Below are 24512 nucleotides of genomic sequence, written 5' to 3'. Positions count from 1 at the left end.
GTTGGGGGGGGGGGGGGGGAAATGGGTTGACATAAAGATGGTTTAATAGGACAGAAAGGAATAAAATAATTAAAATATACAAAACAAATGATGCGCAGTGCAGTTGCTCACCACTTGCTGACTGATGTCCAGTGAGTTCCCGAACAGTGATATACCGCTCCTGGCCAACTTGCCTCTCAGTTTATACACTGAGCATGACATCATATGGTATGGAATATTCCTTCGGCCAGTTTAGGTCGGCTCTCCTGGCTGTGTCCCCTCCCAGCTTCTTTTGCCTCTCCAGCCTTCTTGCTGGCTGGGCATCAGAAGCTGAAAAATCCTTGACTTAGTATAAACACAACTTAGCAACAACTAAAAACATCAGTGTGTTATCAACATTATTCTTATACTAAATCCAAAACATAACACTATACCAACTACTAGGAAGAAAATTAACTCTACCCTAGCTGAAACCAGGGCAGGTGGGAATTACCTAACCAAAATATCTCCTTTCTTAGGAAGGTACAGGTCCTCGTGTTATTTCAGCGTTTGTGGAAATTATTTTTGACAATTCGGACAACAGGTTACCGGTAAGTGAAATACACTACTTTGGAAATAGATGATCATTTTGGACTATAGTATTCTCAGTATTATAGAAGTCTTCGGTCTGGTAACTGCTTTTGAGTCAGTTCTGGTAAAAAATGCCATAAACAGTCTCGATTACTTATACATACCTGCTACAAGCAGTTAAATTTACTGGGTTTTCTTTTCTTAAGATTGATAAAGAGGAAGTCTCACTTCGCAGAGTTATTGGAGCAAAGAAGGACCAATATTTCTTGGACAAGAAAATGGTGACGTAGGTACTTCTTTTCTTTAGCTGAATGAGACTGGTAGCATTGCTGGGAAATTCTCTAGTCAAACCAAACACTTGCATCTCTAGCCTGAAATAAATTAATTCAGTTGTGTAATACTGAGTACCAGTAATTTGACAGCAGGGACATCAGTGTTTGTGCAATAGACAGCAGACTTTGAATTTACAGTTTAATCCATTCTTTAATGTGATGTTTAACTGCTTATATAGTATTTCTTTCAGCGTTTTTTTAAATAGAAGAGTTACCAGAGTTTAGGTTGTTTCACATCCTTTCTTGTGATATATTTACCTGTATTTGCCTCCTCTTTGCTTCAAGATGCTTCTTCTTAATCTCTTTCCAATGCTATAGTATTTTAGATCTTTCCCATTTTTGTTCTCTGACTTCATTTTAGAATTAGCTATTATCACAAATAGAGAAGGTTCTTCAAACAGCATGCGTTGTATGCAGTGATTATAGTCTGTGATGTATAGTTGTGATACTTCACTGAATTTTTACAGCTGTCAGTTTCACTGTAAGTGTTTTTAATAGATTCACAATAACATTTCAGGAAAAATGATGTAATGAATCTTCTTGAAAGTGCTGGATTTTCTCGCAGTAATCCCTACTATATCGTCAAACAAGGAAAGGTAAGATTCTTTTTCACAAAGTGGAAGAAATTACCGTCAAGTGTATCCTGTTTCCTGGATGCCAGGTTTAGTTCAATTATTGCAGAAGTAAACCAAAACCTAAATCCCTTTTAGTTTGAAACAGTTCTTGTAGATGCTGCTTTTGCAAATATTACTGTTTTAGTAGCTTATATCGATTTTGAGAAAAGTTTTAGTATCTGTAAAGTTTACCATAAAAAACTTTTCTAAATATAATCTTTGCAATCATGTGCTTTTCTGTATACTTAAATACAAAGCAAACTTAATTCCTGTGACTGTTTCACTGTAGATTCATAGATTTCTGGGACTTAAGATGAGGCAGTAAAGTAATTATAGAGAATTTTAAGAGGCTAAAAATACTGTCAATGGAGAATGAGTGGAAACACGTGGAAGCACCAAAAGTGAAAACGCAGCAGGGAAAGGGCTCACAGCATGGCCTGTGTTAACTGGTCTTCAAGACCCAGGCATGCTTACCAGAGCTTTCAAAGGACACCCAGATCTGGAGATAAAAGGACAGATTACTTCTGTCCCACCCTGTAAGCTATTACCATGAAGACGCTGTTAACTGTCAGCTCCAAAAGATTACTGAAAGGCCTACTTAACAGGGGAATGCAGGAGACTTGAGGAGCACTTGATGGCAGAAACGCTGACCCAGCAGCACAATCTCTCAAATGTTTATCAGGATAAATTTTCATATGCCACTGAACCTGTGTATTTGGAAGAAACAACTTCAACTGGAAAGTCACTTGTGTTTTCTTGTGGGGATTGGTGCATGTGACTCTTGCAGCCAAAATACACGTACTAGTTTTAATCTAATACAAATTAAAAACAGTTACGTTCTTGTAAAAGCATGCGACCACTGAAATTCTATTGAAGGGAAGTGAGTTTTACGTTGCGTTTAATTGTATGAGTGATTTAATGTTGAATTAATCAGAATTTCATGACCTGAATTATTCTAAGATTTGTAACGCATTCATTTTGGTGTGGTTTTATAGAGGCGTTTAAACTATTTGGTTTAGCACCAGGACTTAAAAGCACAAGCTTGAGGTTTTTTAAACATAACTTTGAGCGGGTAATGGTTTCTTCAGTTTATGTAATACTAGTATCTTGAGTTTTAGCAATAACTGGTAGCATTTGAAAACCAACAAAATTCATTATAAGCAGAATACTTGCCACCCTAAAGTAATAGTCTCAAAAGGAAAGCAATATGGTATATACTAGGTATCTGAATCTTCCTGCCAAAACCTCAGGCAAGCAGGCACAGCAAAAAAAGTGTGTTTCTTGATCTGTGGTTAGCCATACATCCAGAGCAGGCTATTGAAATCATATATCTTGAATTTTCAGATCAACCAGATGGCCACAGCTCCTGACTCTCAAAGGCTGAAGTTACTGAGAGAAGTAGCTGGTACCAGAGTGTATGATGAACGCAAAGAAGAGAGTATCTCACTAATGAAAGAAACAGGTAAAAATATGTTTTTATGCCACAGTAATTCCATTCACTCTAAAGGTTTATGGCTTTTTCAGTAAAGCTGATTGCTAGATAGATTTTTTTTTTTGTGGTGTGTTAAATGACATGTAGCATGACATATTTCCTCCTTTAAATATCTCAAAAGGTTTAATAAATGGCTTCACATGTGCTTTTAGTAATAAAACTTTTTATCTAGGCTAATAAGGATATTTGTGCTGTTCAAAATACACGAGTGATGTCAGCTGGCAGTGATCTCAAAATCAGGATGCCTACTGCTATGCAAACACTAACTTATGTAGTATAGTCTAATTATTTTAAGTGTGTGAACTGAGAGGGTACATACTTGTGTTGCCTTGCGTAACTAGTATCAACAGTTTCGCTGTTAGGATGGTTTTTGGGGAACTTCTGGACATGGGTTCTCCTTTTCACATTTCATGACTGTTGACAAATAGTTAAACAGTGGAGGAGATTCAGTAGCTTTAAAGGTGTGGGAATACATTACAGTGTTTAACTGAACTTCAATCTTTCTAAAGAGGGCAAGCGAGAGAAGATCAATGAGTTGTTGAAATACATTGAAGAGCGACTGCATACACTAGAAGAGGAGAAAGAAGAACTGGCTCAGTACCAGAAATGGGATAAAATGAGGAGAGCATTAGAATACACCATTTATAATCAGGAGCTTAATGAAACCCGAGCTAAGCTTGATGAGGTAAAATATCTTGGCTAGTACAAAATATGACATGAGCTGTTGATTCGCTTTTTGCCAGTGTCTCCTTGTGTTCCTTGATAGAATCCTGTCAGTGTTCTTCACTGATTTAGCAAATTATTTTGTTTCTGGAACTACTACTGAAACAGAATCTTGCTACTTAAGCTATTGGTGATATTTCCATACAGCTTTCTGCCAAACGAGAGACAAGTGGAGAGAAATCCAGGCAGCTGAGAGATGCACAGCAAGATGCTAGAGATAAAATGGAGGTAAAAATACTTTTAACAAGGGCTCTCCAGAGGTGTGTTTTGCTTTTTGGGGTGTTTTAATTTAATTTAACTATGTTAAATTCTGTTTTATGCTTTCATCCTATTTGGAAACAGGAGAAGTTTTTCACACTTTTAGTGTAACTTGATCTACATAATAATGGTCTTGTGAGTTTTGATAGATACTGAAATGTACTTGCAGTGTTTAAGATACTACATACTTAAATTTGCATAGGAAATAGAACGTCAAGTTCGAGAACTGAAGACAAAGATTTCTGCAATGAAAGAAGAGAAAGAACAACTTAGTGCTGAAAGACAGGAGCAGATTAAACAGAGGACTAAACTAGAGCTGAAGGCTAAAGACCTGCAGGATGAGTTAGCTGGCAACAGTGAACAAAGGGTACGTAACAGCCGTGAAGTCTTAAAATGTCATTAGCACAAGGCAGTGTACTTGTACATTGAAGTTTTAGTTTTAGACTGAGGCCTTTCAGTATTTTCTGAGGTTTGCTGGACAGATATCTTAGGGTTTTTTTTGTGATGTCTTTCATGTACTTTTAGGAGATGTAAGCATAGACTCCAGTTCATCGTCCTGCATGTAGCAAAACCAAACAACTGTAATTCTCTTGATCTTAATTGCTGCAAGTATTGGGAAAGAGGGTTTTGTAGCACTGATTTGAATGTGGTTGTTTGGCTCACACAGACCCTCCTTGCTTGCATAGTTTGACTTCTTGAGAATGTTTCATTTCATCCCTCTTTTGCTGTCCTGATTGGAACTGAAATCAGTTCTGTTAAGTGTTGAAACAGTGTAGCATCAGATAAGCAATGACATCTTACCATCTTTAAATTATTCTTTAGAGATATGTATTTATCTAATAATGCAGTTCCTGATATTATTGAACTTAAATACTGCTTTGTTTGACTTTCAGAAAAGACTGTTAAAAGAGAGGCAAAAGCTTCTTGAGAAAATTGAAGAGAAGCAGAAAGAATTAGCAGAAACAGAGCCAAAATTCAACAGTGTAAAAGAAAAAGAAGAGAGAGGAATTGCTAGGTCTGTGGCATTCTACAACAGGGAGTCAAAGCATTTTAAAAAAAACCTGAAGATGCGATCAATACTATCCATATGTGCAAATAACTTGGAGCTATACTTGTTTGAGAATGGGGTAGCTATATGTACCTCTAGACGGTCTGTAAAAAGCCTGCTTTATTGTTGGGAGGGGACAGTATTTGGTGAAATGAATTTTTAAACTTAACCACTTTTGCAGGCTATTGTTGACTTCTTGTTTTGTGAAGTCTTCTGGGTGCTTTTATGGTTTATAACATGATCCATTATTTCTTGTTACTGATTTGGTGCTTAAGCTTTAGAGCCTGGTTTGACACTTTTTGAAAATTCTTACAGTAATTTTTAATGCTTGCTCTTAATAAATTCAAGATTTCTTTATAATACAGCATGTCTTTCCCTTCTCAAAATAGACTTGCACAGGCTACGCAGGAAAGAACAGATCTTTATGCAAAACAAGGTCGAGGAAGCCAGTTTACTTCCAAAGAAGAAAGGGATAAGTGGATAAAGAAAGAACTGAAGTCTTTAGATCAAGCCATCAATGACAAGAAGCGGCAGATTGCAGCTATACATAAGGATTTAGAGGATACAGAGGCAAACAAGGAGAAAAACTTGGAACAGTACAGTGTAAGTTTTCAGCCTATTACTTCTCACTGTTTTTGAGAGAAGCGTTAAATGCTCAATCTAATCTTGGACAATTAGACTTTAGTGTCTGTTTATAAGGAAGATGAGACTTCCTGGTTGAGTGCAGTCTTTTAAAAATGTATTGTTGAAAACATCTACAGGTAAACTCTAAACTCCCTCTAGCACTGCATCTAACTTCAGTCTATATGTTGGACTGCCTTTCTGGTACTTTCCTCAAAGTGTTTGGCCTGAGTTTTCAGGAAGAGACTTTATATCTGCATTGCTCTTATCTATGTTGAACACGGCCATTTATGTTTTTGTAGAGGTCTGTGTTGGTTATTTTCACTCTTCTCTGATTTTCCCTAACCAGAGGGTCTTTTAAACTGCTACAAGCACTGCACCTCTGCACTGCGATTGTAGCTGGTTAGAAGTTGCATCACTATCCATGTTAGAAGATAAATCTTTCTCATTATTATCTGCATAACTTTTAGGTTTTAGTTCCCATTCAGAAAAAGCTCTTACACTGCAAATATAGCAGTATAATCCAAAAGTATCACTCCTGCTAGGAGCTACCAGGAGTGAAAACACCTGCACTTATGGTGGGAACACATCCACTGCTAATGCTGCTGCCCTGTATGTGCTGATAGACAGCGTTCTTGGTCTTTCTGTAATATACCTACTGAAATCAAGGATCAGTCTGACAAAATCTAGGAGTGTAGTTGTACAAAGACAATGGTGTTCTGCTAAAATACTGTTTGGATGGGGCCCACATCAGCAAGGTAATGATTCTTTGAGTTGGTGAATGAAAGAAATGGCATCTACCACTGACTGTTTGTAACTATATTGTACTGCTCAATAGGAATTCTGTAGAATTGAAGAGGTTAAATTTGAGGTGGTCTTTGATTGCTTTTTGGTTTTCTTTTTCTCCTTAAGGTTGATTTTCCTTAGTCTAAAGAGTTGTATAGCTTTCTGTTGTTCAAAGGGGAGGTGTCTTGGGTGAATGCAATGGAAGGCATGCAAAGTTAGGTTGGAAAAACTTGGCTATGTTTTGAGAGCACAGCTAGTCCTCCTGTACATACATAACTATGAAAACATTATCTGAGTGCTAGGCCTGAGTTGCTTTGAGAATGGCAAGTGTTAAATGAGCAAGGGGAGGATGTCTGTGCATTGGCTTAAACAGCAGACTGTTGACAGCAGCTGTGGTAAAGTCCTAGTACCGCTGGAGAGCAGACTGAGATTTTTGACTAATAGCAGTATTGCATGCTATGCAAGACCTAGTATGTATGTTCATATCACAAATGTTATTTCAGAGTATGATTATACATAGTTATGTGTATGATAGTTACTGTTTTGTTTCAGTTTGTGACTGTGACTTAGTGAGCCGTGTCACTGTAACACCCAGATGCACAGTTCAACTCAATGCCTGCCTTGCAGTCTGTGTGATAACTTCATCTTGTTACTGCTCCCTTACAAAGACATATTTATTCTTAGTGCTTCTGCAGTTTGTTGTAAATTGGTTAAATTGTTTGTAGGAATTGTTTCTGAATTTTAAGTAGTAATTTAGTATTGAATAACAACTTTTTTTTTAACATGGAGAGCTGTAATTTCGTGCTGTTCTTTTCTTTGTGTTAGAAACTGGACCAGGATCTTAATGAAGTGAAGGCTCGTGTTGAAGAACTGGACAGAAAATACTATGAAGTGAAAAATAAAAAGGATGAACTACAGAGCGAAAGAAAGTTAGTAATTAATTGAAATATGTCTGAATCTCACTTAATATGAAGGACCCCAACTGTGTAGTTGTTAACATGGCATGTAGGTATGTTTTTTTAAATATAGCCATGTATGAACTGCACTTCACCTTCCTGTTAGATTGGCAGTCTTTGAGAATAATAATAATAATAAAAAACATTAAGGCTTATTTCACATTTGAAATACTTTAATTATTTTTGTTCTGTAGTTATCTGTGGAGAGAAGAGAATGCAGAACAACAAGCTCTCGCTGCAAAGCGGGAGGATTTAGAAAAGAAACAGCAGCTTCTCAGAGCAGCAACAGGAAAGGTAAGATACTTGTATTTGAGAATTCCTTGGGGAAGCTTTTCTCATTCTTAAAGGACAAATCATAGTCATATCTGAAGGTTATGATAGTTATTTCTTTTGGTTCTCATTGTCATAATTAAGATGGACAACTTATATTTGTAAGCTGAATTTTTCAAATATTTATAGCTCTAGAACTGCTTGGAAATTGGTTTTGTAAGCTCAAGGTAATTGAGGAGAGGTAAGGAGACCGGGTAGAAATGGAATACTTACAAAATTTTTTTCAGATATCTTTTTGCTTTGAAAAGAATAAAAAAGACCCTGAAAAGTGGCATGCTCAGATATTTAGGTATCATCTGTTAGAGCTGTAGGTTAGTTAGGAGGAGATTGGCAAAAAAGGTTACAACTTTCAGAAAGTTAAAGGTAAAATGGATACTACTTCTACATCTTTCAATTGCAGTACAATAATAAGTTATATTTTAACAGGCCATTTTGAATGGTATAGACAGCATAAACAAAGTTTTGGAGCACTTCCGTCGAAAAGGCATAAACCAGCATGTTCTAAATGGTTATCATGGCATTGTGATGAATAACTTTGAATGCGAACCAGCTTTCTACACCTGTGTTGAAGTTACAGCAGGGAACAGGTAATTACTTGCTCTTTAGTTTTAAGTTAAAACAGCGGTGGTGTTACAATTTTAGTTGTTGGTGCCAGTTGCTATTGAAAACTTTATTCTTTTGAGCTTGAGCTCTTGGCCTTTTTTTCCAAGTGCCTTCTGTATAACATGATCAAACTGCTAGTCCTTTGAGAAGGAACTAAGAAGAATTCTACCTATTTAAAAATTAATCCTAGGTGCTCTTGATCTTGTCTTAAAAAAAAAAAAAAGCAAACTAAAAAAGCCCCACATAAAGACCCCAAAAAAGGCCCCAGACCCACACTGCTGACATTTACCAGAAGGATTGGTGGTGAGGCTGAGCTGTGTTGAATAAAGTGGGTGGCGTCTTCTGGTGTGGAGAATTCTAGAGTAAGCAATGCTGATGTTTCAGTGATAACAGGAATTATTTAATGTACACTAGAAAATCTCATGGGTGAGGATGGTCTCTAAACTGTCAAAACCTGCTATTTAAAAGCTGTCTGAAACTATGTTGAGTGTTAGTAAGTCTGTGTGTAATGTGTGTTCTGGAAGTGCGTGCCTGTTGGGTGATGCACCACTTCCTGCAGCATCTTACACTTCAAACTAATTTAAATTGTCTTTTTGTGTGATCATGCCCTTGTTCCAATTCATAAATAGTCACAGAAATTCTTGCTGTAATGAAATGTAGATAGTGACATAAGGGCAGGAAAGAGGACAGAAGTGACATGATCTTGCAAACTATTACATAAAAGTGTTAATGCTACACAATTTGAAATGCAGTCCTTCATCTGAAACGCTTGTGTCTGCATGAACAGGGATGTCTCTTCAAAGTACTTCATAGTTCTCTCTGAATCCTGTTGTGCCCCATAGTTTGGAAAAAGCAGTAACAAGCAAACTGTAGTTCAATTTGCAAAAGAAAGATCACTTCTTTCAGTCCCTCTGATGCTAGATCCAGTCATGCACAGGGATATAGATGTGGTCTCTCTTTCTGTTGGTTGTGTACAGAGACATAAGATGCAAACTCTATAAATCCATACAAAGAGGACTGAATGTTTTCTATTGAAATGGTATGGAGGACAGTGGTTTGCAGTTGAAGCGAAAAAGGCTGTGTACACAGTGACACTATGCATATTGAACTGCTCTTGTGACTGGAGGGTGGAATGTAAAATTCTTGGCTGATCCCACTTTGATGAAAGTGAATAAAGTGTATCCATTTGCTTGTTCTGAGGCACAGACCTGAAGACAAAATGCAACACTGCTTTATATTGATATGTTGCTTAATGGTACCTGCATGCTTACAGTTCCCATATAGACATTATTGCTTTTAACACAGAAAAGTTTTAATTGTTTGTTGGGCTTGTTAATTAGGTTGTTTTATCACATTGTGGATTCTGATGAGGTCAGTACAAAGATCCTAATGGAATTTAACAAAATGAACCTTCCTGGAGAAGTTACTTTCCTCCCTCTGAACAAGCTGGATGTTAGAGATACTGCTTATCCTGAGACTAATGTGAGTTCCTTTTGAACCTTCCTCTGCTTCACAATTACAAAGTCTTGTATTTTTAATTGTTTGTGTATATTGCTTATTGCTCATAACTTGCTTTGCTGTTGAATGTCTGCAATTAAATACTACTATTAATGTATGCTTCTCAACATTAAAAAACTCTGCTATAGGAAAATACTTCCTTTCCTTCCAGGTATTTGCTCTTTAAAGCTTAACTTCACCTTACAGGCTATAGGTCATACTAAAAAGGAGTAGAATTTTATTGTAACCTGATAATCGATAATTGCCTGAACTACTGAATTGTATTTTTTAAGCTTAAATGCTGCCATGTCCAAAAGCTGAAGAGCCATGGACAACTTCTCAAAGTTAATTGAAAATGAGTTGTGCTTTTATATTTAAAAATGCATAAATAAACCTTCAGTGACAACCATTTAAAAAGTAGTTCTGAAATACTTTCTTGAAACATATCTGCTCTTACTTGAAATTTTAATAGTGCATTAATTGTGTAAATGTTAACTGGTTCCTACAACAATCATGGTAGAATAAGGTCTTTAAAAATAGATTTTAATTTTTTTTTCTTTTTTCCTCAGGTAAACATAGGGGAAAAAAACCCAACAGAACAATCAGACTTGTAGTGTACTTATTTTGGGAGGGCTTTACTAGTAAAACTGTATTAATGTTTTTGTCCTGCTCTCTACAGAAAGGAATAATTTTTTGGAGGAAAAAGTTGTACTACCAATTTATGATACTTACTCAACTTGTTTCAGTAGCAATTTAAGACTAGAATGAGATTCCTGAGACTCTTAGTTGTTTTAAGGCTCAGACCTAACTGTTAAAAGCTAAAATTACTGAACTTGTAAAAATTCTTGTTAGAAGGCTAGAGTGTAGTCTATTTTTACTCTCAATGGTAGTTTCTTTTTTCCAGGGCTCTCTTGAATTCTGTGTATGAATTAGTTGCAATATACTTGCCATATTTGTATCAATAAGTTCTTCTCATTAAAATCACTGTCACTTCAGGATGCTATTCCTATGATCAGTAAACTGAGGTACAATCCAAGATTTGACAAAGCTTTCAAACATGTTTTTGGGAAGACTCTAATTTGTCGTAGCATGGAAGTCTCTACCCAGCTGGCCAGAGCTTTCACTATGGATTGTATTACTCTGGAAGGTAAATACTGCAATTTTATAAATTATTTATTGTAAAAATAAAATCCCTGGAATGTGAGCCTCATTAAACATGGTCTGTTAGTGTTGTCAAAATAAGATTACCTAAAATAATAATATACTTGGCTGAGATGTATAAAGTTACTTGGTGATGTACAGTGCTCAAAAATACAGAGTTTCTTCACAAACTGTTGAATTTTCTTATGATCTAGAAGTTAGTAGCTATGTATCTTCGTCCTGAGAATTTGAAAGCAGATTAGGTTTGTATTCATCCAATTTGTTTTATCCAATTTAACAGGTGTTTGTTTTCCTGGAGTATTTATGGTGTTTTCCACAAACCAGTGTTTAGGGTGCAAATGTATGGCCTTAATTACTGATAAGTGCAAGGCGAATTCTTCTGCATACCGGACACATTTACATGTTATGTTCTCTGAAATAATCTGTATCTCTTGTTAATTGCCTATTCTTGGAGGGGAGATTCCCTGCAGGCTTGTTTTGTTTTTTGTTTTTTCCTTAAAGTCAATCCGAAAAAATTCCTAAGGATGTCTGAGGAGGAAATTACTAATTTTTTCGTAACTGCAAGCCACAGATGCTGCTAATTGGTCAGCCTCTCTTTTGTTTTCTCCCTCATGGAAGATCTGAGGGTTTTTTGTTGTGTTGGTTTTGGTGTGTTTGTTTTTTTTTAAAAGCTGGTAGGACTAGACACTTGCATTTTTCCCTTAAGTACTTTTTTCCTTTAAGCTCCATGGTTTCAGAAGTTAATTAAAAAAAAATAAAAATAAATAGCTAATGCTTAAAGGAGATCATAGCAATCTGTGATGGTCTTGAGAAAGGAAATGCACTTTAAATTGAATACAGAAATAAACATTTCCCTAATTATTGTAAACATACATAAGTGATTGCTGATACAGTGCTTCTGTAGGTTAGTTGAAATTTTATAGTTAATCTGCTAAATTGTACTGCAGAAACTGCTCTGAACATTATGGAGAGCATATAGCGTGCAGTTTGTAGTCTCATTCTGTTATCTCTTAGGTGATCAAGTCAGCCATCGTGGTGCTTTGACTGGAGGTTATTATGACACAAGGAAGTCTCGGCTTGAATTGCAAAAAGATGTTAGAAAGGCAGAAGAAGAACTTGGTGAACTTGAAGCAAAACTCAATGAAAACTTACGGAGAAACATTGAAAATATCCTTTTGTTCTTGGAGGAAAGGTTGTGTGATGACAAATGTCTTTATTTTGTGGTTACAGTAATAGATGAAAAACAGAAGACTGACTTCTGTTAATGTTATGTATTAGCTGTGGCATTTGTTTTGACTGTTGTTTGTGCAACCTGGTTCTGTATGTTACTCTAGGGATTTTGGTAACAAAGAAATCGATGGTAAAACAGAAACAGACAAAAACCCTGCATGTGAAAATTGGTGAACAACCAGTGAAAATAACAAATTTGAAAATGTACCCATTGTTTGTGTACTTGAATTGTATTCCTTTTTTTCTAAAACAATTTTTTAGATCAATGCAGCTAGTTAATTGGTTCTATACTACTGCTGTTAATTTTTTGGTGGTTTTGGTAAAAAAATCCATACTGGGGAAACTTGACTGAAAAATAGTAATTGAAGCATGCCCTGTCCGATAGTTGGCTTCAGAGAGTGACTGATACTGTGTAGGCATCAGGAAAAGGAGCTTGAGTAATCTGTCCTGGCTAAAGCTCGGTCTTGATCTTTAAAGCTTAGAGATGAGGTTAAACCCTAAATTATGAAGCTTTCTATTCCTTCTAGAGTTTGTTGTAACTGCTATAACCAGATATTCTTGATAGCTGTGTTAATCTTCACTGCTTCTTCTGACTCATGCTATATTTTTAGTACTTGTGTCCTGAATTGATGTGTTACACTTCTGCTGTGGGGAGGAGATGGAGAGCATTAATTAAGCTCTGAGTTGCTTGACAATTTGGTCTTTTCAGTCTCTTTGTACAAAAATTCAAGTAACTGTCACCTTTTTCTCTAACCCCTCTAATGCTACAGTGTCCTTTGGAGATCCAGTGTCTAGAATTCAGGGGCAAGGGAGGTTTATAGATTTTTCTTCTCTGTTATCCAGGTCATTCTGTTCTCTGAACTGAACTCCTTTGGTTTGTGACCTGCAGCAGTGCATTAGAGACATTTCTGGGGCAGCAGATAAGCAGAACACTGAAGCCTATGCTTAGATCCACTGCTGATTAGCAAAGCTTTAAAAGTATGTACGTATATCTTAAGTCAGTGGAAGAATGTCAAAATGGTTGGTTAAATGTGACTTAGACTGACTTGCCAACTGGCTTTACGTGCACCAGCAATAATGAGTGTCTTTCACCCTTCTTATTGTTACCTGTAGTCTATGTGCAGGACCCAATTTGTGTATCTACAATTAAGTATTAAGCGTGGCATTTTCCCCTTCCTTAAGCCTTTTTTTAAACTACAGATGTATAGGTTTTGAAAGGATTTGTGCAGTAACTAATTTTAACACTAATCCCAGTGTGCATTGTACCTGTAGCCTGCTTTTTGTAACTAGGAATAGGAACTGCTGCTTGTAGTTAAATTCCTTAACTACCTGTTAGACCCTTTGGTTTCAGTATAACTTAATTTTTAACCAGGACTACTATTTTGGAACTGCGAAATCTTTCTTGCTATCATTTCAGTAAAAATCTTTAGGCCTGGATTTCTTTTTGAAGAGGGATCTGTAGGGGATGTAGGTGGGGTGCTCTGTGGCATATGTTTCAGCTGTGGTGAATCAGTGACTGTCATGAGAGCTGTTACTGCAGTCTGACAGTAACTTTTAGAACATAACACACACAGACCTCAGTTGTTTTGAAGACAAAATATCCATTCGTACTAACTTCCTTTCTTTAGCTCTTTCTGTTTTCCCAAAATGTTTAAATATGTAGTGAAGTGTTTTACTGTAACTTCTGCTTAGAGGAATTCTGTAATTTTTAGGGCATTTAAGTCGATGTCATGTTAAAATATACATTGTGGTAGGAGTAACATGATGTTGGCGATTCAACGTAAGTTAAAACAGAATCTTCTGCAAGCTCTGTACCGTGACTTAAGCCATTGTATCAAAATTGGCACGATCAAATTACACTTTTTGCCTCAGAATTGAGTAAGGAGTAATTTTATTGTTCTAATACTTCTTTAAATGTAGGCATCTGCTCTTCTATATTTTGTAAGATCTGAGTTTTCCTTTCAAGTTCAAATGTATCCCTGTGTTCTTCTGAGTGTCATGTTGTAAAATTACAGCTAAATGAAGCTTTCTTCATTTGTTCTTGGTGTTGATAAGGGTGCTCAAGTTACTTTTGTTGATGGTTCTTGGTTTCTCCTACACCAGAGTATTCTGGATTTGTGAGGTTTTTTGTTTTATTTTGATGGCGGCTGAATATGCCAAACAGAATAAAAATTGAAGGTACTGATAGGTATAAAATGCCTGTTAAAACAAGGACAGAGTTTTCCTTAGCCCATGGTATGGATTAATAATGAGATTGACCAGCTAATGAACCAAATGCAGCAAATTGAGACACAGCAGAGAAAGTTCAAAGCCTCTCGAGACAGTATTTTGTCAGAGATGAAAATGCTGAAGGAGAAAAGGCAGCAGTCTGAAAAGACATTTATGCCTAAGGTATAGTATGGGGCTATTGAAAGCTGTTACTCGTTTTGTATTAATAGTTTCATTAATATTACTGCTAAACTTGCATTCTTTTCTGGTTAACATTATAAGAAATATGAAGAGATGACTAGAGCTGTCAGAAATATGTTTATGTAAACAGAAAAGTGAAATTCATATGTATCTACAGGTTGATTGGAGGAATAATTCTGTCTAATTTCTGTTCCATAGCAACGCAGTTTGCAGAGCTTGGAGGCAAGCTTACATGCTATGGAGTCAACTAGAGAATCATTAAAAGCAGAACTGGGGACTGATTTGTTGTCTCAGCTCAGTCTTGAAGATCAGAAACGTGTGGATGCTCTTAATGATGAAATTCGACAATTACAGCAAGTAAGGAAATGAAGATGTCTTGCCATTAAATGTGGTACCTCTTTCCAGTAAACTTATTTTTGTCCTTTTGTATGAGAATTCACTTAATATAGTGTAATTAAAGCAGTGTTTCCTCAGTAGTAGGTAGGCATGTTTGATGTTTTCTCATCTGCAAAGTGTATTTGCATGTTTTTCTTAAATGCTGGATGAATTTTACTAGCTGTATTGTGTGAGAATTATGACTGTTTGTGTTGGAAATCACAGTTTCCTTGCTCCTGCTCTTGGACTTCACAACAATAAATACAAATCAGTATCATTGAGGAGTGATGCACAGTGTGGGAAGATAAAACAATGCCTTTAAGCATGTGGTAGATGAGACAAAAACCAAGGTTTGACCTGACACCCATATTACTGAAAAAATACTACCTCTTAAGTATACTCTCTGAAGCTCTTCTGGGATTAAGAATTGGATTTAGATGCTAATGCAGTTTTAAAAACTTACTGATTTGTATGGCTGACTTGTACACTAGACAGCTGCAAACACACTTAGTGTTTGGTTCTTGCTACCTGTCAAAACTAGAGCAGCAGTCCAAAGAAATGTGTGATATTGTAATACACAGAATTTTATGAAGAGTGGGTTTTCTGTTTGCCTTAGTTTTTTTTTAACAAGGAAAAAATAGTTGTTTGAGTCAGTTAAGGCAATTAATATACTTTTTTATTTTTTTCAGGAAAACAGACAGCTTTTGAATGAGAGGATTAAACTAGAAGGCATTATCACCAGAGTTGAAACGTATCTCAATGAGAATCTGAGAAAACGCTTAGACCAAGTGGAACAAGTAAGGATTTTCTCTTAAATGTACTTTTGCAATCTATTTTGGTTTATTTCTAGGGCTTTAACGTGTTCATAATTTGATAAATACTTATTCTTTAGTCTGCATTATCTGTGGTGTGTTTTGCTTCCCTATAACGAGCTGAGTTAGGTCTTTCACTTAAATTTCAGCATGGTATTTTAGGCATGTGAATTTTTCACAAATCCTACTCTAAATACACAGTCTGTGTATAAATAGGACCCTCAATGAGAGATTTATTTGAAAATCTAACTATTCTCTAAAACTTTACTAAAATATTTAATGCAGTTATATGTAGAGTAGCAGAAGATAACTTTTTTATCTGGCTTATACTTTTGTTCCCCTTCATGCTGAAGCTTGGTGGCATTTACTTTGTCCCATAGGAACTGAATGAGCTTCGAGAAACAGAAGGTGGCACGGTGCTTACTGCCACAACATCAGAACTTGAGGCTATCAACAAACGAGTGAAAGATACACTGGCACGGTCAGATGGTTGGTAGCATTTTTTTTTTTTGAAAGAAAATTCTCTAGTCTTGTGAAAGTTGGTTTAAAAATAGACCATAATATGAGAAGTGATCATTAATTTCAAATATGCTGTAGTAGTTGCATAGTATGTAACTCCAAAGGACAGTGAAACACATTGTGTATGTTGTACATAAAAGAAAATGTCCACAATTGCACACTGTAATACCAGTAAGTATGTGGTGGTGATAACAGACTTCTGGCTTTAAGGCATAGTGCTTTTGAAGCAACCTTCATACAAGCATGATCTGGTATAGTTGTTCCTGAATTTTGTCTAACCTGTCTAAGTGGCTATCAAATATGAAATAGCATCTGTGTGACGTAAACTTTTTTTTGCTTCTCTTTCTAGACTTTTAACAATATGACCTTAATATGTCTGTTAGGTTTTTTTTTAAGCCATATACTCATGGGGAAGAGAAGGATTTTCAGCTTTTTGTCTTAAAATTAACTTTCTACTCCTTAATAGATATTTTTCTTTAGATAATATTTTTGTTTCATAAATTCTTGATTGGGTAATTGTGATTTTTATGCAAGCATCTAAGACTTACCACTTCGGGTTTTGTCCTCTCACCCAATATTTTAGATCTGGATAATTCTATTGACAAAACAGAAGCAGGAATTAAAGAGCTTCAAAAGAGCATGGAACGCTGGAAGAACATGGAGAAGGAGCATATGGATGCCATTAACCACGATACGAAAGAACTGGAAAAAATGACTAACAGGCAAGGTATGCTCCTCAAGAAGAAAGAGGAATGCATGAAGAAGATCCGAGAGTTGGGTTCACTTCCACAGGAGGCTTTCGAAAAGTATCAGACTTTAAATTTAAAGCAGGTAATAATGTGTGCTTGGTTTCATATTTCATGACCCGAAATATTAGTGTCACATCTTGAGTATCAAATGTGGCTAGAATTGCAAGTCACTTTGATACATTAACGTTTTCCATTTACAGTTATTCCGCAAACTGGAGCAGTGCAATACGGAACTGAAGAAATACAGTCACGTTAACAAAAAAGCTTTAGATCAATTTGTGAATTTCTCGGAGCAGAAGGAAAAATTGATAAAAAGACAAGAGGAACTGGACAGGGGCTACAAATCCATCATGGAGCTGATGAATGTCCTTGAGCTCAGGAAATATGAGGCTATTCAGCTGACTTTCAAACAGGTAACAAATGGCAACAATTCTAAAGACACTGGTGCCGCTATTAAATTGTCCCATTACATAGCAGCTATATGGGAAGAAGCAGATATTAAGTACATCTATTCTATAACAATAGAAGGCAGTATCTTGTAACTTGAGACTTGCGGGGGTGTTTTAAATACTGAAAAAGAAATAGGCTAGCATTTTAAATAGGTGCTCATCTTGGTTGTATTGCAACTCTTAACTTTGCTTTAAACCTCTTGAATACTTCCTTTCTGGTGAATCTCTTTGTACTATGTACAACATTTTTTTGGGGAATGTCTGATAAAAAAACTCTGTGTCAAATCCATTCTCCAGATTTAGTGGAAGTAATTCCTAATGTTAACAAACGATCTTAACTACAAAGTGTGTGAAATCCCCTCTTAAAAGGTCATTTGTTTAACTGAGATCTCATCTGAAGTTTACTGAAATAAATCATACTTGCTTTTGCTGCTGTTTTATGTTTTAATTCTACAATTTTCTTGAAAAGAATTGTGAAAATTTTCGTATTACAGGAACAGTTGTCTTAGATGTTTTTAAACCAAACTCTTTATAGCATATGTTTCTCGCTTCTGCTTAAGAATGAATATGGATCTCTCCTTTGAAGCAGATACTTAGTGTGATCATGTAAAAACGGCTGTTGTCTGCATTTGATTTCACTATGTAAGTGAGCTGGTGTATTGGCTGTTTCTTTTTCAGGTGTCAAAAAATTTCAGTGAAGTATTCCAGAAGTTAGTTCCTGGTGGCAAGGCCACGTTAGTGATGAAGAAAGGAGATGTGGAGGGCAGTCAGTCCCAGGATGAGGGTGAAGGCAGCACTGAGAGTGAGAGGGGATCTGGATCTCAGAGCAGTGTTCCATCTGTAGACCAGTTCACTGGAGTTGGCATAAGGGTAAAGAAAAATACTTGTGTTTTAGTACTCTGAACATTCATTTAGATTTGCCTTTTAACTGTATTTTTAAAATGCAATGTTTAATTGGTCCTGTGTATTTACTGTAATAGCAAGTGGTGGTGTGGTTTAATATTTTGAAATCATCTTGCTGTTGTGTTGTTTTCTTAGGTATCGTTCACAGGGAAGCAGGGTGAAATGAGAGAAATGCAGCAACTTTCAGGTGGACAGAAATCCTTAGTGGCCCTAGCCCTGATATTTGCTATCCAGAAATGTGATCCAGCTCCATTTTACTTGTTTGATGAAATCGACCAAGCCTTGGATGCTCAGCACAGAAAAGCTGTTTCAGGTAGCTGTCTACCTTTATTCGTCATCTTTGTGGTTGAAGGTGATAGTATGTCTTCTCATCGCTGATGTTTGTAAGATAAAAGCGTTTAATTGTAAAGGCACACTTTTGACTGTCCCAACATGTGTGTTAGAATTTAACTTTGTGCCTTCTGAACCTTTCATGAGCTTGGTTTTAGGTGGAAGCTCTGTGTTGTCTACTGCATCTAAAGGGTCTCCTTACTACACGTCAGTGTAGTGGAAATAGTCCTGTTTTGAAGTCTAGTTTGGTTTTTTAAACTGAACTTTTAGCTCATTGCATTGTTGGAAAAGTGCTTACTGGTTTTCATCATTGAAATTTAATTCCCCAGTGAATTTGCTGAGTGTCTGGATTTGTCAGAGTTGATACTAGAATTAATGATAATACTTAAAAACCTGCTATGAATCATTTCTTGCTTTGTGGTTTTTTTTGGTTTTGTTCCATTAACTGAAACCTCATTTTGAATAAAGAGTGGCAAACTCTTTGCCTGTCTCATATTAAGACCTGTCCTGCCTTATTGAAAAGATTACATTAATGAAGAATTTTTGTGTTCTTTTTTAGATATGATTATGGAACTAGCTGAACATGCTCAGTTTATTACAACAACTTTTAGGCCTGAACTGCTTGAGTCGGCTGACAAGTTTTATGGTGTAAAATTCAGAAACAAGGTAAACAATGTTTTAGTTACGGCGTTTACTGAGAACCATACCAAGTTGTGCATTTGAGACTTAACAAGAGTTCAAAGTGAATCAGTTATTTCAGTAATGGATTTCTAGTTATATTGCAGTCTTGTCTAAAAGTTCTCCTTCATGAAAAGGAATTTAAATGTCTACAGATGCACTTTGTCCTATTCTTTAAAGAAAATTAGAAACTGATTATAGACCTGTTGCTGAGTCTTGGAGCCTTCAGAAATAAATGTGTCTTATTCTGCAGGAGATACTGTAATAACTGTATACTTCTTTTTGTTCCACCAGGTTAGTCATATTGATGTGATCACAGCAGAAATGGCCAAAGACTTTGTAGAAGATGACACCACACATGGTTAAATGAAATTGTACTTACTGCTTGTTTGGAAGATGTGTATAGTGCTATGTTTATGCCAGGGACCTGTAAATTTAAAATAGGAAGTATTTAGTCCTTGTTTAAAATAGCCTTTGAACATACATTTTAACCAAGACCCCAGAAGGCTTAGTTTCAAAGGAGCTTGAGTATCCATTTTGTCTCTGTTGCTGTATTTTATAAGATAATTGTTAATGTTACCTTTATACAGTACCTGTAGTTTGAAAGTTTTATTCTCTTCCCTGAAATCTTTTGTAAAGTGTCTGTTGCTGTTTTAAAGCTTTTCAGAAAGTGCTAGCTAATTCCTTAAGTATAATTTGATCATTTATATTGCCTCACATGTTTTTTTAATGGCTTCAATTAAAATGATTGGTTTTATCGCTGTAACTTGTATACATTATGTTTTTGGGTTATTTGTCTTTCTTTAGAGGATTCCACTGAGATGGAGTAAATACTCTTTGGTCATATTGGAGCTGCATATTTCAGAAGTATGAGACAAAGCAATTCTTTCACGCCATTCTTCCTCTTTTGTACATTGCTAGTGCCAGCAGAAAACCACCCCAAATCTGTGCTTGTCCAAACTCATAGTGTTCTGGTTATTAAACTGAAAAAAAAATTGTGAAGTGTAGGAAGATACTGAGAAGTCTGAAAAGACCGTAGAACTATATCAAGACAAATCACAGCCTCCTTGTTTTTCCAGTGTAACAATTCCTCCATCATACCCCTTCAGCCTGAGAGACTAGCGTAACTTCTGCCAAGTGACAGTCGCCACTCAAAATGTGAATCTCTTACTACTGTTTAGGCTTTTGGCAAAGGGGTATTGAATAATGTGATGTGTTATTCTGGAAAAATTAAGGTTTTACCATGAATCTTGATAGCAAAACAGTTGTAAAAACAAAATCAGTTGGTGTTGCAATAGTATCTATATATAAAAATAAAATAACCTTAAGCAGTACCTTATGTAAATTAAATAGTAGAGTGAGAAATGGTGAACTTGAATACTGCATTTACTCTGTAGGGCACTTTCAACGAAGCAAAAGAATAAAGCTGTCCAATAGGTTTGCATCTGCAAGCACCCGTGCTCCTCTGACAACTTCAGGAAATGCAGGAAAGGAGAGTGTGAACTGATTGCAGGTCTCCTGAGCTGAGGAGTGTGTATGCTTGCTGTACAAGGCAGCGTAAGAGAAGAATACTAAAGTTGGTATGGAGTAACTTCCCCAGGGAATAATCATGTAGGAAATGACTACCTGCAGTAAGTCTTAAGCCAGAAGGAGGAGCAGGGGTATACCTGACATGTAACAAAGCTTTCTATAGTTCTAGGAAGTCATGAGCTACATAGTAGACTTCTCTCAGTGAAGACAGGGTGGGGTACAAAACATGAAACAAACCCCAATGCTCCCAAAATGTTTAGTATGGGAATAGGCTTTATATTTGAGAACGCTGAAGAATTTAAAATTTGTCCTCTGTGTATTACAGAGCTCTGAATGTGCATTTAGGGTGGCTACAGAGCAAAGCACTGCTGGATTACTCACAGGTGAAACAAGTGAGTTCAAAGTCCAGAGAAGGACCTAAAGAACATAGCCATGGATTCATACCTAAGGCTACTGATTTTATGCTGTTTGATCCAGTGCGTGTAAGGGCACACTTGAAATGTCGGTAATCTGTGACCATCAGTGGTAACAGCAGGCTGTGCTCAGCTAACTCAATAGGCTTGCCAGCGCTAGGGCATCAGCTTGACAGTTATTAGTTTGAATTTTGGAAGAGATAAGCAGTTCATAGGCCATGAAGCTAATTGCTGTGCTTATTAAGAAGTGTCATATTAAATCCATCTGAGACTGATCATGAATTTTATCAAATAATCTCATTAAAGTGGAAGTAGATTAGTAGAGCAGAAGGGGTTTTTTTGTACAGTGCTCAGCATAATAGAGTCTAAATGCAGCTGAATAACTTTGAGTAATTTCAGCTGTGTTGGGAATTTTCCTCTGGGTTGAATCTAGCATTAAGTTTGTTATCAGGCACAATGGGAAAATGGGTGATGCTAGCAAGCTGGTGGGAACACAACCAAATACGGGGTTGATACTATGCAGGCTAAGAATAGACAAGCCTTTAGCTATCGCATCAATTTGTCTGCTAAAGACCAAGGTTTAGAACTTGGGAGATTGCACAAAACTTGGGAGATTTATCAAGACTTTCAGAATCCCTTTTCAAGGTAAGTTTGGGGTGTGGTAGTTATTTTTTTGTTTGTTTAAGCCTAAATGACTACTATTCTGTTGCCACTCTAGAAATGCCACTTCTAAGCTACTTTCTGAGGTGACACCTTGTTTTCCTGTAAGTATACTCCTTCCCACATGCTCATTCTCAGTGCTGGGATGCCTCTGCTGTGCAGCCACATACTGCAAGAGTGAAAAAACTTAACGGCATCAGTTCCTTCATCTGAGTGTATTCTCAGTAATGCTGGCATGCATGGGACTGGAGTGGGAAAGGCTGAGATAACTTAGCCACATCTTCTGGGTGTCAAAGCACAGCCTTTGTGTGACGCTGTGGATGCCCTACAGCGAGCTTGGGTAGCTAAGTTAGAAGCTATAGTTGGAATTGAAGAGGGCCTCAAACAGGGATGGAGTAAGGTTATTTAGCAAAATCCATACCAGCTCACTGTACTTGAAAATAAATTGCATGAGAGCGCTGCATGAAAAGAACCTCATTCCTTGCTGTGTGTTTTAAGGATAGTCCTTGTGTGAAGAAGGGAAGAATTGTCTTGAAATACCAATACACACAACTTAGAGGGTTTTGGTTTTCCCAGCCTGATTTTGGCCATGGTTAAGGTCAGGAGTGGCAGAAAAATTCTTTGCTGTCTGCCCTGGAATTATTTGCTTCAGATTGCTACATAAATCTGAAGATGTGACACAGCTGTTGCAAAATGCAGTCTTTGGAGTGATAGGTTTCCAAGGTGTATGTGTTTGTGTTCTGTTTGTGATGATTCATATCTGGTCTACTCAACGTTGTAGTTTACACGTTTCCTTTTCTGTCTGCCAGTGCTTTAAATTCTTCTTGGAGTCATAGAAATAAGCTTTGTTGAGAATTAGTGTCCTTGAGTTTCTTCACAGGCATCCTGTTTTTTCCACCTGGAAGTTTAAGGCACAGGATTCAGTGAAAACATACACTTGCTCTGGACTGTAGGACTTTGCAGAAATTGTAGAACTCCTGGGTGGCTCATGGTGCACCTGCTCTTTACGGCCAGGGAGCCTGGGCTTAGACTTATTGACTCCAGGATCTGCATAGTGCTTCTGGTAGATGCTTCTCAGAAACATGGCAACACAGGGCTGGTGGTTGTATTCTGGGTCAGTATCAGGAGTACAGCTTCAATTGCCCTAGTGTACTGGGAAGAAAAATCACTGGTGGTATGATCCAGAAACATGAAACTTGAAAATGATACATTTTGTTTTCATTTTTCTGGTTATACTTGTCCTTCAAGTTAAACACAACTGTTGTTTCCTGGGTGTCCGTCTGGGGCTGAGTTTCCTACTGCAAGCTGGAAAGTCACTTGGGAAATATCAATGTAATGTAACTGCTGAATGTCCCCAGTAGAGGTGTTCAACTGTTCATTTTCTTAATTATCAATATGTGAAACTTACCAGCTGAATCGCTGATCATTTCTGATATTTTAGGATAGTTTTCTTCCCTAGCAAACATTCTTCAAGTGCTTTGCAAGATTAACACCTTTAAGTGTCTATGTTTAATCTTACGTAAATGTTACAAGATGTAGTTTGTAACGTTGGGCAGGAGATGGAGCCAAACTGGACTAAATACAAAAAGGACATGTGTTTCACTGTTGGGGGTGAAATCAAAGCTTCTCTGTGAGGTTTTTGGTATTCCAGAGACTGTTACGGTGAGGATCTTGAACAAATAGAGAAATACAAATTATAAATGGTTTTACATGGACAAGAATGTAAGTACATGGGAATAAATTACACTTTTTATGTAAATTTTATAAAAACATTTAAGTTTTTTAAGAATTTACTGAAATGTTCTTATTAGGTAGAACTGTGTCAGTGCAGAAAAATGTATGCATAAATTTATGTAAAAGTAAACATTTTACAGGTAAAGTTAAAAAAAAAAAAAGGTGAAAAAATGTTACAAAACTATAAGAATCTGGTTCTTCTATGAGAAATGACTACTAATTCTTTCTAGTAAAAGAAGTCATCGTTCTCTCCTTGCAGCTGAACATGTGGGCATGGGAGGTGGTGATTCCCAAGGCAAGGATGAGCTGCTTCTGTTAAAATTCTTCCCTCAGACTGGAGGTATGAAGTGAGTTACCCTGACTGAAGTTGGCAACTGCTGGGATCCCCTCAGCTGCTCCAATCTGAGTGTATTTATCCATGGGCACACAAGAGCACTTCTTTGAACAGCTGGTCTGCTTTTGGAGCATGAGGTTCTAATAGATAACGGCTCTTCACCTGGGGAGGAATGGCAATTTTTTATTGGCTCTTAGTGGAGCCCTGCTGATTTTACAAGCTGAGAGGCTTCAGATATTGTTCCAAAATATTTTCATACGGAAAGGTAACCTTAGACCCTGGAAGGTCTTTATTTCCAGCATCTGCTTTCATTCCTCATTAGACACAATAGATGCTGTTACTATCTCCCTAGTAGTCAATAAAAATGTTCCCAGTAACAAAATCTAAATCTCTTCACATGTGCACTGAAGTTTATTT

At 36.7% G+C, this 24512-nt stretch overlaps 1 protein-coding gene across 1 annotated transcript in view; it reads left to right on the top strand.

The window, feature by feature from the left end:
* The window catches only part of SMC3 (structural maintenance of chromosomes 3), a 27009-nt gene extending 6819 nt beyond the window's left edge, over positions 1-20190 (top strand). Inside the window, exons 5-29 of the mRNA XM_009698144.1 lie at positions 498-569; positions 756-835; positions 1399-1477; positions 2840-2957; positions 3497-3672; positions 3858-3938; positions 4171-4335; positions 4862-4983; positions 5406-5619; positions 7249-7352; positions 7574-7673; positions 8136-8296; positions 9653-9794; positions 10806-10956; positions 11985-12137; positions 14440-14591; positions 14808-14966; positions 15674-15781; positions 16177-16285; positions 16899-17146; positions 17265-17477; positions 18192-18383; positions 18552-18729; positions 19306-19412; positions 19719-20190. Of these exons, the coding sequence (XP_009696446.1) occupies positions 498-569; positions 756-835; positions 1399-1477; positions 2840-2957; positions 3497-3672; positions 3858-3938; positions 4171-4335; positions 4862-4983; positions 5406-5619; positions 7249-7352; positions 7574-7673; positions 8136-8296; positions 9653-9794; positions 10806-10956; positions 11985-12137; positions 14440-14591; positions 14808-14966; positions 15674-15781; positions 16177-16285; positions 16899-17146; positions 17265-17477; positions 18192-18383; positions 18552-18729; positions 19306-19412; positions 19719-19790 (3456 nt within the window). The 3' untranslated portion in view covers positions 19791-20190. The remainder of the gene's footprint in view (positions 1-497; positions 570-755; positions 836-1398; positions 1478-2839; positions 2958-3496; positions 3673-3857; positions 3939-4170; positions 4336-4861; positions 4984-5405; positions 5620-7248; positions 7353-7573; positions 7674-8135; positions 8297-9652; positions 9795-10805; positions 10957-11984; positions 12138-14439; positions 14592-14807; positions 14967-15673; positions 15782-16176; positions 16286-16898; positions 17147-17264; positions 17478-18191; positions 18384-18551; positions 18730-19305; positions 19413-19718) is intronic.
* Positions 20191-24512: the final 4322 nt, after the last annotated feature.

Source organism: Cariama cristata, unplaced genomic scaffold, assembly GCF_000690535.1.
Source record: "Cariama cristata isolate BGI_N322 unplaced genomic scaffold, ASM69053v1 scaffold9004, whole genome shotgun sequence".
Lineage (NCBI taxonomy): Eukaryota > Metazoa > Chordata > Aves > Cariamiformes > Cariamidae > Cariama > Cariama cristata.
The sequence above is the reverse complement of the archived record's forward strand: the minus strand, read 5'-3'. Positions and strand labels throughout refer to the sequence as shown.